The following is a 15,117-nucleotide window of genomic DNA, read 5'->3' as shown; positions in this document are numbered from 1 at the left end:
GAGGTCAGGAAGAAGATTGCAGGTTAGGAAGGCGGTGCTGAGTTTGAGGGATTTGACTGAGACAAGGTGGGGGGAGGGGAAATGAGGAAACTGGTGAGATCTGTGTTCATCCCTTGTGGTTGGAGGGTTCCTAGGTGGAAGATGAGGCGCTCTTCCTCCAGCCGTCGTGTTGCTATGGTCTGGCGGTGGAGGAGTCCAAGGACCTGCATGTCCTTGGTGGAGTGGGAGGGGGAGTTGAAGTGTTGAGCCACGGGGTGGTTGGGCCACCAAGGACATGCAGGTCCTTGGACTCCTCCATCGCCAGACCATAGCAACACGACGGTTGGAGGAAGAGCGCCTCATCTTCCACCTAGGAACCCTCCAACCACAAGGGATGAACTCAGATTTCGCCAATTTCCTCATTTCCCCTCCTCCCACCTTGTCTCAGTCAAATCCCTCGAACTCAGTACCACCTTCCTAACCTGCAATCTTCTTTCGGACCTCTCCGCCCCCACCCCACTCCGGCCTATCACCCTCACCTTGACCTCCTTCCACCTATCGGACACACTTTCCTCATTCCTGAAGAAGGGCTTATGCCCGAAACGTCAATTCTCCTGTTCCTTGGATGCTGCCTGACCTGCTGCGCTTTTCCAGCAACACATTTTCAGCTGTCTGTTCATAGACCATTGAAGGTAAAACAGAGAGAGTACTTCATAGCGCATACAGTGTCCTCAGCTTTATTAATAGAGGTAAAGAGTATAACAGCAAGGAGCTGGTGTTGAACTTGTACAAGTTAGACCTCAGCTGGGAGATTGCACCGAGTCTGGGAGACACATTATAGGAGAGATGTGAACGCCTTGGACATAGTACAGAAACAATTTCCAAGAATGGTTCTAGGGATGGGAAATGTCAGTGATGAGGACAGACTGAAGAAGATGGAATCATAGAATCTGACAGTATGTACCTGTTGTCCAGGGAGAGGAGAGGAGATCTGATAGGCTGAATGGAGTGGATAGGGAGAAACTGTCTCCATTTCACAAAACAAAGAAAAACAAATGCATGTAAATTGAAAATGATGCACAAATGAAGCAAGGGTGACGTGAGAAAAAGCTTTTTCACCCAGCGAGTGGCTGGTGTGCGTAATGCACTGTCTGGAAATGTTCAATTGAGACATTCAAGGGGGGAATTGGATGATTACTTGGAGATAAATAATGTACAAGGGTTTGGGTAAAAGCAGGTTACCCCTGGGTAACTAATACTGTCTGAAGAGCTGGTGCAGGCACAATGGGCCTCTGGTGCACCGTAACGATACTGTGATTCAGTGAAGGTGATGTTGCCTTCTCTTCAGCCACATGTTGCACAGACCCAGAGATCCAGCTCCAACAATGTGGGACTCCCAATGGAGTTGAGCAGCTGCCCCAATGCCTCAGGGAAATCAACCCTCCACAGCATGTCATCGCCCCCATGTGCAGCCATATGGAACTACACCTCCTATCTCTGTGACCACACCTCATTTACCTGCCACTGGCTGCACATGGACCCCTCCACACACTCTCCCACTCACACATACACTCACACACTCACACGCGCATGTGCACACACAATCACACACATACACATATAGACACACACACACACACACTACACACATTCATATACACACACAAACACACACACCCAGGTCTCTGTCTCCCTGAAGTATTGAGGACTGAGGGTTGATACAATAAAAATTGCTGGAGAAGCTCAGCAGCTCTGACAGCTTGTGTGGGGAGTGACAGCGTTAATGTTTCCAGTCCTGTGACCCACCTCAGAACTAGCGCATCCCCCACCTTCTCAAGGGACAGGCAATAAATGCTGACACCCATGTCCCACGAGTGAATTTAACAAAAACACAAGTAATAAATTTTGGTTCAGAAGAAGGGTAACTAAACTCAAAATGTTAACTCTGCTTTCTCTTTCCACACATGCTGCCAAACCTGCCGAGTTTCTCCAGCAATTTCAGGTGTTTGTGATCTCTAGCAGCTGCCATCTTTGTGTGGTATGGCTAAGGATTGATAATGGTGTGTCATTGTGAGACAGGATTGTGAAAGGACAATAAGGTCACGGCCCTCTCCAACTCTCACTGGCTGCTGCAGACTCAAAGCTTCCCGTGAGCTTCTCTGACTAGTGTCCCTTTATTGAGAAATCTTCCCTGTGACAGATTTGGAATGTAATCTTTTTCATCCTCGGGCATTCTCCCTGTCTGATTGGTCAGAATGTGGAGGTGCCAGTGTTGGACTGGAGTGGGCGAGATCAGAGATCACACAGCACCAGGTTAGAGTCCAACAGATTTATTTTGAATCACAAGCTTTTGGAGCGCAGCCCCTTTGTCAGGTGACGTGAGCACAGGCACAGAGTTTAGATTAGTTTACTTACAGTGTGGAAACAGGCCCTTCGGCCCACCAAGTCCACACCGACCCGCAACCCACCCAGACCCAATCCCCTACATTTACCCCTTCACCTAACACTACAGGCAATTTAGAATGGCCAATTCACCTAATCTGCACATCATTGGACTGTGGGAGGAAACCCACGCAGACACGGGGAGAATGTGCAAACTCCACACAGTCAGTCGCCTGAGGCGGGAATTGAACCCAGGTCTCTGGCGCTGTGAGGCAGCAGTGCTAACGACTCTGCCGTCGGCAGAGATATCAAAGGATTGTACAAATGGGTGAGTGGGAGTGTTGACAGGCTGGACAATAAGTCTCTGCAGTTGATCAAAAATGTCAGATGGTGTGAGTAAAGTCTAGATCACTGTGGTGCTGGAAAAGCACAGCAGGTCTGGCAGCATCTGAGGAGCAGGAAAAGCGATGTTTTGGCCTGATGAAGGGCTTTTGCCCAAAATGTCGATTCTCCTGCTCCTCGGATGCTGCCTGATCTGCTGCGCTTTTCCAACACCGCTCTAATCTAGACTCTGATCTCCAGCATAGAAGAACATAGAACATAGAATAATACAGCACAGAACAGGCCCTTCGGCCCACGATGTTGTGCTGAACATTTGTCCTAACTTAAGCACCCATCCATGTACCTATCCAATTGCCGCTTAAAGGTCACCAATGATTCTGACTCTGCCACTCCCCCAGGCAAGCATCTGCAGTCCTCACTTTTGCCTCATTCATTTGTGTTCCCCTTAGCGTAGAAATAAACATATTCAGATTGATCCTGGGTGATTTTGGGACCAATGCTTTAAAAAAGGCAGCAAACCTGGTGTGTGATCTTTAACTTTGTACACCCCAGTCCAACACCAGCACCTCCAATTCATGGTGAAGGCCAGTATGGAAGGGGACTATAATGGCATGTTCTATTAAAATATGTGATGATTATGTCACCAATTTTTGTTATAGCAATAACTCTAAAATAGCAGAATCACCTCAGTGCTAATGCCCAATTTAAGATATTCTATTAAAATAGGAATGCACCAAACTATGTTTATAGGTGAACAATGGGAGTGGCATGGCAAGGAACTGTTAATACAATCGTGGCTCAGAAATCCCAGATTCTTCCCACATTTATTTTCATACAGTCAGAAACCAAAATGTATTCCACAGGAAGCTGTATGCAGCTCGTAATTGTCAGCACATGGACAGAGCCATATGGAAGTGCTTAGTGGATGAAACATGCAAGATCCAGGGACAAAGCCAGAATCTATTGGTATGTCACAGTGTCAGGTCTCGATTTGTACTGTTTGTTAGAGAGGACAAATGAGAACATAGAGTGTCACAATCATGGTCTCTGACCTTCCTAAAAACAAAATCAGACCATTGCAGAAGTTTATGGCTTTTAGCATAGCTTTGGACATGGTCATAGAATCCTGACAGTATGAAATCAGGCCCTTCGATTCCACACTGACCCTCTGAACAGCGTCCCACCCAGACTCAACTGTTCTGTCACCCTGCATTTCCCATGTAGATGCATCTAACCGACAAATGGGTCATTTAGCATGGCCAATTCACCTAATCTGCACGTCTTTGGACTGTGGGAGGAAACCCATGCTGACACGGGGGGAACATGCAAACTCCACACAGTAGCTGAGGCAGGGATTGAACCCAGGTTCCTGGCCCTGTGAGGCAGCAGTGCTAACCACTGTGGCACCCTTTTTTGCTATTAATTTTGTTTAAATAATAGATGTCTATTCATTGGAATAATTAGCTTTAAAATATTGTAATCAGTGTGAGGACAGTTGCCGTACATAAGTCAAAGTCTACTGGGTTTAACGTGGTGAATGCATCACTGGCAAGCACTCTGTGTCAATCAGGTTACGTTGTACATTAACCAGACCCTTCAGACTGCTTATTTCAGTGACTGTACATAGATCCCAGACACAATTTGAAGAAAAGCAATTGATTTTGTACAGGATTCCAGTCAGAATTTACTCTTCAAACCACATCTCCATACAGATTATTTGATTATACATCACCTTGCAGTCTGTGGACCTTTCTGAATCGAAATTTGCTGTCACATGTTCCTCCAATGCTGCTCTTGAATCACTGCTTGCTGCTATGTCTAATTCAGAATGAGCCTTATGTCTCCTTCAGCTTGAGGCATGTCCCTTCTGATTGTCAACGCAGCAATGGGAGTGCCCCAGGGGACAGGCAACACCATCTTCATGGGATATAGAACTCCAGAGTTAAGCATGAAATATATTTAACAAACACTTATGAGAGTATGGTCAGCAACCATTACCTGGGGTGACTGTAAGGTTACAGTGTTGAGGGAAGGTGTTAAAATGTAGATGTTTAAATCCTACAAATTATTATGCAGTTGAAACTTGAATGCAGTTTCAGACACAGTAGTAATCCTGCAGTCACATGGAGAAAGCTTTTCCAAATTCATAAGGGCCATATCTCGATATTCCTTATGTTGGTAAATTGAAATGATTCAAATGGACAGGTACCAAAGCTTAGGATCGAAGAGATTTTCTTTCCTGCTTCACAACCAGGGAGGGGTTTAACAATTTGTGTGACTATCATTTGTATTGAATATCTTGGTGGTAAAATCAAACCCAGAGCAGCGAAATAAACCATTAGACTTGGCAGGAAATAATGAGTCAACGTAGCAAGGAATGGAAACCTAATCCCCGATAGAATGACAGCTTCAAAATAGGGAAGAGATGCTTTATGGCTAACACACTCACTCTCACACACACACACTCACTCTCATACACACACACTCACTCTCACACACACACACTCACTCTCTCACACACACACTCTCACACACACACACTCACACACACTCACACTGACTCACCCTTACCCTCCTATGCATATGATGGTTACAAGACTGCCTTCATAGTTGGTTAACCCCTCTGCTGTTTAATAATGCATCCTGCCCACCTCAGGGGTAGAAGTCCCACCTCTGAGAATGGCTGGCTAATGGTCCCAGCAGCACGACTGTTACAGCTAGGAGTGTGTTTAGCCCCAGCGCTGATGGTCAGTATGTTAAAGGTTAAACACCATCTTATAGTCCAACAGGTTTATTTGGAAGCACGAGCTTTCGGAGCGCTGCTCCTTCAGCAGGTGGTTGTGGAGCAGGATCATAAGGCAGAGAATTTATAGCAAAAGATCTCAGTGACATGCAACTGAAACAATATACTGAACAAACCTAGGTTGCTGTTAAGTCTTTCATCTTTTAGAATGGGTTGCAGGTTTCGGTTCATTAGTATGTAAATCCCAGAACTTCTTTTAAGTCACGTTCTCAAGATAACGTAAGGTTTTATAATAAAAAGATGCCATCTCAACTCAGACAATACATTAAAGGTGTGAGGTTAGAGTCTGTCTGTTTCTCAATCTAGAGCCAGACTGGTTCCATTTCCACCGTTGGAATTTCTAATATGTTATATGGAGTGACTGCCTGCATGGACTATCTGCAGGTTGTGGGCTTTTTGTATCTGCAAATGTAACTCTGCAAATGCAAATTCACCCCATAGACTTATATGTGTATGTGGGTGTGTGTGTGTGGGTGTGTGTATGCAAGAGAGTGTGAGTGTTTACATTTAAGTATGTGCGTGAGTGTGTGCATGTGAGTGTGAGTGTACATGAGAGAGTGTGTCTTTGCGTGTGTGCATGCTTGGTAAAGTGTGTGGGTGGGTGTGATGGAGCGTAAACCTGTGAGAGGGTGTGCGTGTATGGCTGTGAGGGTGGGGGATGTATGTGTGTGAGTCTGTGTGTGAGTTTGTGAGTGTGTGAGTGTGAGCGTGCAGGGGTGTATGCAAAGAGGGTGGATTAAATTCGAGATTAACTCCAAAAGGTTAAAAGCTTTGGAAAAGAAAAGAAAATTATTAGAAACTCTAGTATAATGGAAGGAGATCCCTGAACATTGTTAAAGAAGGAACAAAGAAATAGTTGAAAAAGAGAAATAGATCGTAAAACCAGAGGAACAGAAATGAGGCCATTCAGCCCATCGATTCTGCCCCCCCCCCCCATTCAATCATGACCGCTAAGTTTCTCAACCCCATTTTCCTGCTTTCTCCTTTTAACCTTTGATCCCCTTGGCAATCGAGATCCTATCTTTCTCTGTTTTAAACACACTCAATGACCAGGCCTCCACAGCCTTCTGTGGCAATGAATTCCATAGATTCCCCACTCTCTGGTTGAAGAAGTTTGTCCTTATCTCCAGTCTAAAAGGTCTTCCCTTTACTCTAAGGCTGTGCCCTCGGGTCCCAGACTCTCCGACCACTGGAAACCTCCACTCTGTCCAGGTCATTCCATATTCTGTAAGTTTCAATTAGATCCCTCCCCTAATCCTTCTAAACGCCATTGAGTATAAACCCAGAGTCCTCAAACCTTGGTCATTTGTAACACTTTGACCAAATGCTTTTAGCTTGTATATATTTATATCAAACATAGTTCCATCATTTATAATGCTGCTGATTGTCTGTGAGTAAGATCAATAAAATTGATTCTGTTTAACTCCAACTGAGAGAGGGTTTTGCGGAGTGTAATCCCACTTGGGTGAGCAAGTATTGATCAGCTGGATATTAAATTGTACAGAGTGCTGTCCAAATCAGAGTGCTTGTCAAAAGTCTAAAATGGGAAACACATTTCTTAGTTTCTTAAAGGTCTGGCACGCCGTACCAAATATAGCACACGGCCAGGATGTGTGTTATCGAAAAAAATGTATAGCAGTTCGAGATGATACAGAATCTGGTGATATAAAAAAAAGACACAAGGCATATTTCTGTTGAGGCTGTAGATTGTGGCGTGAAATGTACAGCAATGTAGAAGTGTGACTATGTCTTGCTCAGCATCGAGTCACATTCTGAGTGCACCCTCCACGGCCAAGGCTGGATATTCTGGCTGCTGCTTGTCTATAATTATGAGGCATTCATACAGTAAACCACGTTCACCCCAACTCAGTAAAAGTCTATTTTGTTGGTGTCATCAATGTTGTGGATTTGGCCCCAACCCATCGCAGAGTGAAGAGGAACATCCACTTTAAAAATGAATTAAAAGTATTTTGTTTACAGAATGTTTTTGAATGCTGGATTAGGTTAATGTTATACCATAAGGTCAATTATGGTCAGTTCTCTACAGTGATAATATTGCCTTTTACCAGCTTTGTAGCTTTGAAAGTGAATTGGAATTTAATGTATTTTTCTTGATTTAACCTGATTCTTTTGACCTATATTCACCCTCGCAGTGAATGTACCCTGTGCAGAATGCACCCTATTCAGAAGAAGGAAATAGTTCAGTTATAAAACACAGGAGCCTCTGTTATATTCCAAATGGCTGCCTGGTTTCAGAGAGACTGTGTACGCCTCTGACCATTTCTGTGATCCTAACACTGCAAAAATGTCAAGCATTCTCATTCTGAAGAGAAAAAAAAACATGTTTGGGATCAGTGTCTGAACAGTAATGAAAAATTGAAAGATGAATCTGTTTGGTCTGCGATGTTGATTTAGGGTCAAGGAAAAAGACAAGAGGCATTCGAATGTGCCAGAGCAATCCTTCAGGGCGAAGTGAAACTGAATGCAAATACAACATCCAGAGACATTGGTATTTACTTGCCAAGTGTTTTTCAGTGTGAGACAAATAACTCTGCCATATGTTAGACATTACTAAAACTGCTGTGGTACTCTTCATGAAAAATGCAGTAGTGATTCCTCCTGTGGTGCTCTGTGGGTAAACAGGCCTTGTCATTGTAGCACTGAAACTATTCACACTCTCGGTGAGTGAACAGGTTTTGGATTTTGGCATGCGCTGGGCTTGTTGTTCTCAGCTGGGCTGCTTTAGGATCATAGCAGTTGACCTTAATTTTCCCAAGATAAAGTGCAAGATGAGTCCAATGAATCCCTATTTAGTGTCAACTCCTGAAAGTGCTTGATTGTAAACCCATATGTGCCTGATGTATGTTGGAAAAGCTTCTGAGGTTTGATTACCTACAGAATGGAAACATGCCCTTCGACCCAACAAGTCCACAACGACCCTCTGAAGAGTAACCCACTCAGACCCATTCCCCATACGTACCCCTGACTAATGCACCTAACACTATGGGCGATTTAGCATGGCCAATTCACCGAACTGCACATCTCTGGATTGTTGGAGGAAACCCACGCAGACACGGGAAAATGTGTGGATTAGATTCCCAACAGTGTGGAAACAGTCCGTTTGGCTCAACAAGTCCATACTGACCCTCCGAAAAGCAACCCATCCCTCTACGTTTACCCCTTCACCTAACACTACGGGCAATTTAGCATGGCCAATTCACCTGACCTGCACATCTTTGGACTGTGGGAGGAAACCGGAGAACCCAGAGGAAACCCACGCAGACACAGGGAAAATGTGCAAACTCCACATAGACAGTTGCCTGAGGCGGGAATTGAACCCGGGTCTCTGGCGCGGTGAGGCAGCAGTGCTAACCACTGTGCCACCGTGCCGCCCATTGATGCACCTAACACTATGGGCAATTTAGCATGGCCAATTCACCTAACCTGCACAGCTTTGGACTGTGGGAGAAAACCGGAGCACCCGGGGGAAACCCACGCAGACACGGGGAGAACGTGCAAACTCTGCACAGTCACCCAAGGCTGGAATCGAACCTGGGTCCCTGGTGCTGAAAGGCTGCAGTGCTAACCACTGAGCCACCGTGCCACCCTATGGAAACAGACCCTTTGGCTCAATAAGTCCACACTGGCCCTCTGAAGTGTAACCCACCCAGACCCATTCCCCTAACCTGTATTTGCCCCTGACTAATGCACCTAACACTATGAGCAATTTAGCATGGCCAATTCGCCTGACCTGCACATCTTTGGAATGTGGGAGGAAACCGGAGCACCCGGAGGAAACCCACGCAGACACGGGGTGAATGTGCAAACTCCACACAGACAGTTGTCCAAGGTGGGAATTGAACCCGGGTCTCTGGCGCTGTGAGGCAGCAGTGCTAACCACTGAGCCACCGTGCCGCCCACAATGAGTTAATCTGGCCAAATTGGATCGTGGCATGGTTAGGTGCATGGGCTTTGCTCCTGGACTTTCTGAGGGTTTCCTGAGACTCAGTGAACATTGCCTTGGATCATTAGAAAGGCCTACTTCATAGCTTCCTGATAGTCACTGTGTCCAGCTGTATCCTCACGCATATGATACCAAATGTGAAGAGATTGTTTCTCCTGGTGGGAGAATCTAGGACCAAAGAGCAATGTCTCAGATGAAGAGCTTGCACAGTTAAGACAGAGGTGAGGAGGAATTTCCTCTCTGACGGGAGTGAATCTGTGGAATGCTTTATCACAAAAGACTGTCAAAGTGGGGTCATTAAGTATACTAAAGGTCACGATAAATAGATTTTTGATGAGGAAGGGTATTGGGGATTATGGGGAAACAGGAGAAATGTGGACTTGAGGGTTCTCAAATCAACCATGGCCCATTGAATGGTGGCTGAAAATGTGTTGCTGGAAAAGCGCAGCAGGTCAGGCAGCATCCAAGGAACAGGAGAATCGACGTTTCGGGCATAAGCCCTTCTTCAGGAAACCAAATTGAATGGTGGGGCAGATATGGCCTCATGGTCTTAGGTGTTCCTGAATTTATGATCCACCTGATGCCAAGTTCAATATGAGACTGCCCAAGCTGAGGTTATGACTTACTCTGCTTAGTCGCTAACAAGACTTCTCACTGACAGCTCATCATGATGAAAGACTCCCTGGTGAGGAGTCTACAAGAAACAAAGAGACTCAATTTCATTTGTAAAAGTATTTGGGTTTATAATTTTTTTAAAGGTTACAAAAAGCAGAATTGCTTCTGCAGTTTACATGGAAATCTCTTCCATTGTCGAAAGTTCTTGCAGAGAAGGCTGGAAGTCAACAGTAAGAGAAGCAGGGAAAGAAAAATCACCAGTTTCCTCATTTCCCCACCCGCCAACTTATCCCAGTTCCAACCTTCCAACTCAGCACTGCCTTCTTCACCTGTCCATCTTCCTGCCTACCTATCCTCTCCGACCTATCACTTTCACCACCCACCTTCATCTACTTATCACATTCCCAGTCGCCCTTCCCCCAACACCACCTTCCTCCCATTTATCCCTCAGACCCTCTGTCCCACAAGCCTAATTCCTGATGAAGGGCTTATGCCCAAAATGTCGACTCTCCTGCTCCTCAGATGCTGCCTGACCTGCTGTGCTTTTCCAGCACCACACTCTTTGACTCTGACCTCCAGCATCTACACTGCTCACTTTCTCCTCAAAAAAAAGCATGAAATTATGGAGAAAGGCAAGCAATAAGTTTGTGATAATTAACTTCTTCACGTTCTGTCACCTCAACAAACATTTATCAGGTGTCTTTAACATTCTCAACTCTCTAGTCAGAGGGGAATGGGTCTGGATGGGTTACTCTTCATAGGGACTTGTTGGGCCGAAGGGCCTGTTTGCATACTGTGGGGATTCTAATCTAATCACAGATTTTCAGCCATTACTGACTTTCATAGTATTATCTTCAAAGGAGTATGGGACATAGTTACTCTTCCATACATTATTGTTCTTACCCCGAGCATGCAGGGAATTTGGAAGCACTCAGAGAGTAGTAAGGGTATGGAATGCTTTGCCTGCAACGGTAGTAGATTCGCCAAGTTTAAGTGCATTTAAGTCGTCATTGGACAGGCAAATGGACATACATGGAATAGTGTAGGTGGGATGGGCTTCAGATTAATACGACAGGGCAGCGCAACATCGCGGGCCGAAGGGCCTGTACTATGCTGTAATGTTCTATGTTCTATGTTCACTAATTGAGGGAGGAACAGTCAGAGATGACATAATTAACTTTTGTCTTTAAGCAGGAGCTAGGGAGGTGACAAGGCTAGTGACTGAGAAACACATCTGAGATCACCAATCAGGTTTATTATTGACTCATCCATCTGCAATGAGCAGCTGGCAACAGGCTCCGAGTGCTGAGAAACAGCTACCGGTTTGTGGAGGGCTATAGAAAGCTGCTTAACCGTCCAACGAAGACAGGAGGGGTGACTGACAGATGCAGGAGCTTGGTGGGGGTGGAGGTGGATAGAGAGGCTTAATTAGCAGCATGTGGTGATATGGGAGAGTGTGCTCATCCTGCTGCTCATGAAGGGGCTGATAACATGATTTGTTGTCATTCCCCAAGCTCCGTCTTTTTAAAGGAGGCTGTTTCTTGCCATTTGCTGCTCTGGGTGTCAGGTTCTTACCAGAGTCCATGGGGGTCTGTGCTTAACTGCATAAAGACGCCATCGGGGTCAGAGGACGCCTCCTGTGTAGTCAAAACCATAATGGTCCTGTGCTCCCAATTAACTGCCCCCTGCCTAAATCCCATTCACATTGAAACTGACAATAGGAGAGTCGAGGGAGGTCCTCAATGCAGGAAGTTGGTGGCCCATTTAGTTTGGTATTAGCTTCCACTACATTGCTGCTGCTACAGAAAAGATGGTAAAGGGATAAACATTGGAGCCTACATTTTAAAAGTAATAATGCATTGACAAGGTGCAATGTGCTTCTGTTATTTCATTTTCCCCCGGCCCAGATTTGCTGGCAGTCATTAACCTTCATGGTCATTTCACATCATTACGAGCTAGAACCTGAATTATTGTCAATGCAAAAAAAAAGTTGCATTTATGTTTCCTTTGAGTCTCTGATCACTCCACTCTGCCTGGTCACTTGCAGTGATTGCATTTTGTTCTTTTCTCATTCACAGGTTAGGTACTTAGGAAAAGTGATCATGAGAGGAACACAGTTCACATCAGGTTGCACTGAAAGGTCTGTGATTGAGTTGTGGGAAAAGCATACACTGGAGCAGGAAGATCTATCGTCAGCCAACGCCATTCTCGAGATACGCCCTTTCCAAGTCCATCTCCACCACTTGGATGGGAAAAGAGAGGCAACGGTCCAAATGGATACCTTCCAGGTGGCACGGATTGCCTACTGCACAGCAGATCACCACGTCAGCACCAACATCTTCGCCTGGCTTTACCGGGAGATCAACGATGATTTGTCCTACCAGATCGATTGCCACGCAGTGGAGTGCGGGAGCAAACTCGAAGCCAAGAAGCTAGCGCACACCATGATGGAGGCCTTCAAGAAGACCTTCAGCAGCATGAAGCACGATGGGCAGATCCATAACAGCAGCTCCTCCAACCAAGTGGAGTTGGCAACGTCAGACGATGGCTGAGAAGGGGCATTGATGAAATCAGATACATCATTGAAGTCTGGGCTATTGATGACAACCATTGCAGAGAAACGAATGAAGGAAACCAATTGAGGGTGGAATACCAATGAACCCTGGGTTGGTTCGCTTGCCAAATTAGCCAAGCGACACATTAAATTGAGAAGATTTGTTTTTTAAAAAAAAAGAATAAGTATTATCAAAATAGTTGCATTGCAATCTGAAATAATTATGCTGTGACTGGGAGTGTAAAGCAGTCTGACTCCCAAGCAGAGTTAGACATGTCCATTGGTGGCATCTCTTTATAATTCACCCGATAAAATTCCTGGGACTAATGAAATAGTAAACTCCCACACCGGAGCCATGAATTAAACTGATGCTTCACTTCCAAGGGAACACAGTCAAAAACAGTCTGTGAAAAGGGAATCAAAAACTTGCATTTAGATGGAAAACCAAGCCAGCAAAATTTGTACATCAAAATTATTAAAAAGAACCGCATGGATCTATCTTCATATATTTCTACCAACATATAAGCTACAATATATGTAAAGATATATTCATTTTTATGAAATGTATTTCAAAATTTAAGTATTAAAATGTAATGTTTTGTCAGTACAGGTTCAATGGGGCAAAGGGCCCCTTGGTACTATATAATTCTATAAATCTTTAAAAATTGGTGTGTATTATCAACTGTGACAAACATATGGAAGTATTTGATTGTGAATGTGGAGGCTCCCCACGTAAAGCTGAAAAAAAAACAATGGAATAAATGTGATGAAAATCTTTAGCCAGCTCAAACAAGAAACTCTGTTTACAAGCATTCCAAAATTGTATTGTTAAAAGTTACAGTTTTAGGGAAAACACAGACTGTTCTCTTTTTTTCCACTTTCAGCTGTCTCGCTGCATTGTCAGAGGTCACTGCATTTCGGTTTAGTTCAGCACGAAAGATTATACAGATTGGACACTGTTTCTATCACGGGTGAAACGGAAGGGTTGGTATTATCAAGCTCCTGGGCGCCGATACTTTTAAACAGTTTACCTAAATACTCGCCTTCACATCTTTGCATTTCCAACAAAACCCTTTAAAGAAGATCTTAACTCAGGAAAACCGAGAGAAATGCGGATGCTCTAAAACAGAAACAGAAACACAAGTTGCAGGAAAAACTCAGCAGGTCTGGCAGCATCTGTGGAGAGAAATCAGAGTTAACGCTTCAGGCCCAGTGACCCATCAGATCCGCTGAGCTTTTCCAGCAATTTCTGACCTTAACTCAGGAATTCCCACCTTTTTTTATGTTCTTACACAGCACACCCCACGTTTTTCCATTGATAAGCATAACTCGACTTCCTGAGACACTGACTAGAAACAAAATCCATACCGATAAAAAGAGCCATTAGTGTTCAAATACCCCATCCTCATCTTTCTACCATTGCTCGAGAGAGAACCAAACTGGGTTCCCACGCAGTCAGCATTTCACACTCTCCACAGGGTTGACAGGAGGAGGCAAGTTCTTTGATAAATGGGCAGAATGGCCAATATCGCACTGACATAATGATCTTATTAAGTGCAAATCAGCCTCCAAATCTACAGCCAACTGAAAATCATGTACAGTACATGCCAATTGTTCTATGAATACAAAATAACATTAATGTTATCACAATGCCCGCATGTTAATCAAAATTATTTTAGTGCGTGATTGTTTTTGAAAGTACAATGTTACCTGCAGTTGTAAAGCTATACAATAAATTGTTACATGGTGTAGCATTGGTGAAGACTGTTATTTCTCTTGTTGGAAATATTACGTTCTGATGTTACATTAATAAATGATGTAACTTCTCCATTCTTGAACCCTGGGTGACAGCAGCAGTCCTTCCGCAGGTCAAACTGCTATCACCTTCACGTCTCAAACTGGAAAGATGGCGGATGTTTCTGTGAGATTTTGTATAAATGTTCCAAGGGGCAACGAGACTCTGAGGCAAAATACAGAGAGTGCTGGAGAAACTCTGATTGTGGAGCTGCCGCTGTTGGACTGGAGGGACGCGGGGGTGGGGGGGGGGAGGAGACAAGGTCAGAAGCACTCGACATCAGGTTATAGTCCAACAGGTTTAATTGAAATCACAAGCTTTCCGAGCGCTGCTCCTTCATCAAGTGAAGTGAAAAAGCACACAGGCCCAGAGTTTATAAAGTTAAAAATCACACAACACCAGGTTATAGTCCAACAGGTTTATTTGAAATCACAAGCTTTCCGAGAGTAGAAGGAGAAAGAGAAAAATTCCAATCAGGAAGCAAGAGGGTCAAGGTTATGGAAGGTTCGTGTAAGGCTGGGAAGAGCAGACCTATCCCTCCTGAACCACACGGAGCTTTTAAGAGGGAATTAAAATGGAAGCTTACCTGAGTCTCTCCTGAGGGCTTTCCCGACTCAGGCAACTGACTGTGTGGAGTTTGCACATTCTCCCCGTGTCTGCGTGGGTTTCCTCCGGGTGCTCCG

The 15,117-nt window shown here is 44.7% G+C and overlaps 1 protein-coding gene across 2 annotated transcripts in view; it reads left to right on the top strand.

Moving 5' to 3' along the window:
- The window catches only part of pid1 (phosphotyrosine interaction domain containing 1), a 133,182-nt gene extending 118,792 nt beyond the window's left edge, over positions 1 to 14,390 (top strand). For both annotated transcript variants that reach the window (XM_043702801.1, XM_043702800.1), the window contains exon 3: positions 12,164 to 14,390. In XM_043702801.1, the coding sequence (XP_043558736.1) occupies positions 12,164 to 12,637 (474 nt within the window). In that variant the 3' untranslated portion in view covers positions 12,638 to 14,390. The remainder of the gene's footprint in view (positions 1 to 12,163) is intronic.
- The last annotated feature ends 727 nt before the right edge of the window (positions 14,391 to 15,117 follow it).

The sequence above is a fragment of the Chiloscyllium plagiosum genome, chromosome 13 (genome assembly GCF_004010195.1).
Source record: "Chiloscyllium plagiosum isolate BGI_BamShark_2017 chromosome 13, ASM401019v2, whole genome shotgun sequence".
Taxonomy (NCBI): domain Eukaryota; kingdom Metazoa; phylum Chordata; class Chondrichthyes; order Orectolobiformes; family Hemiscylliidae; genus Chiloscyllium; species Chiloscyllium plagiosum.
Note: the sequence above shows the minus strand (reverse complement) of the source record. Positions and strands in the feature narration are given on the sequence as shown.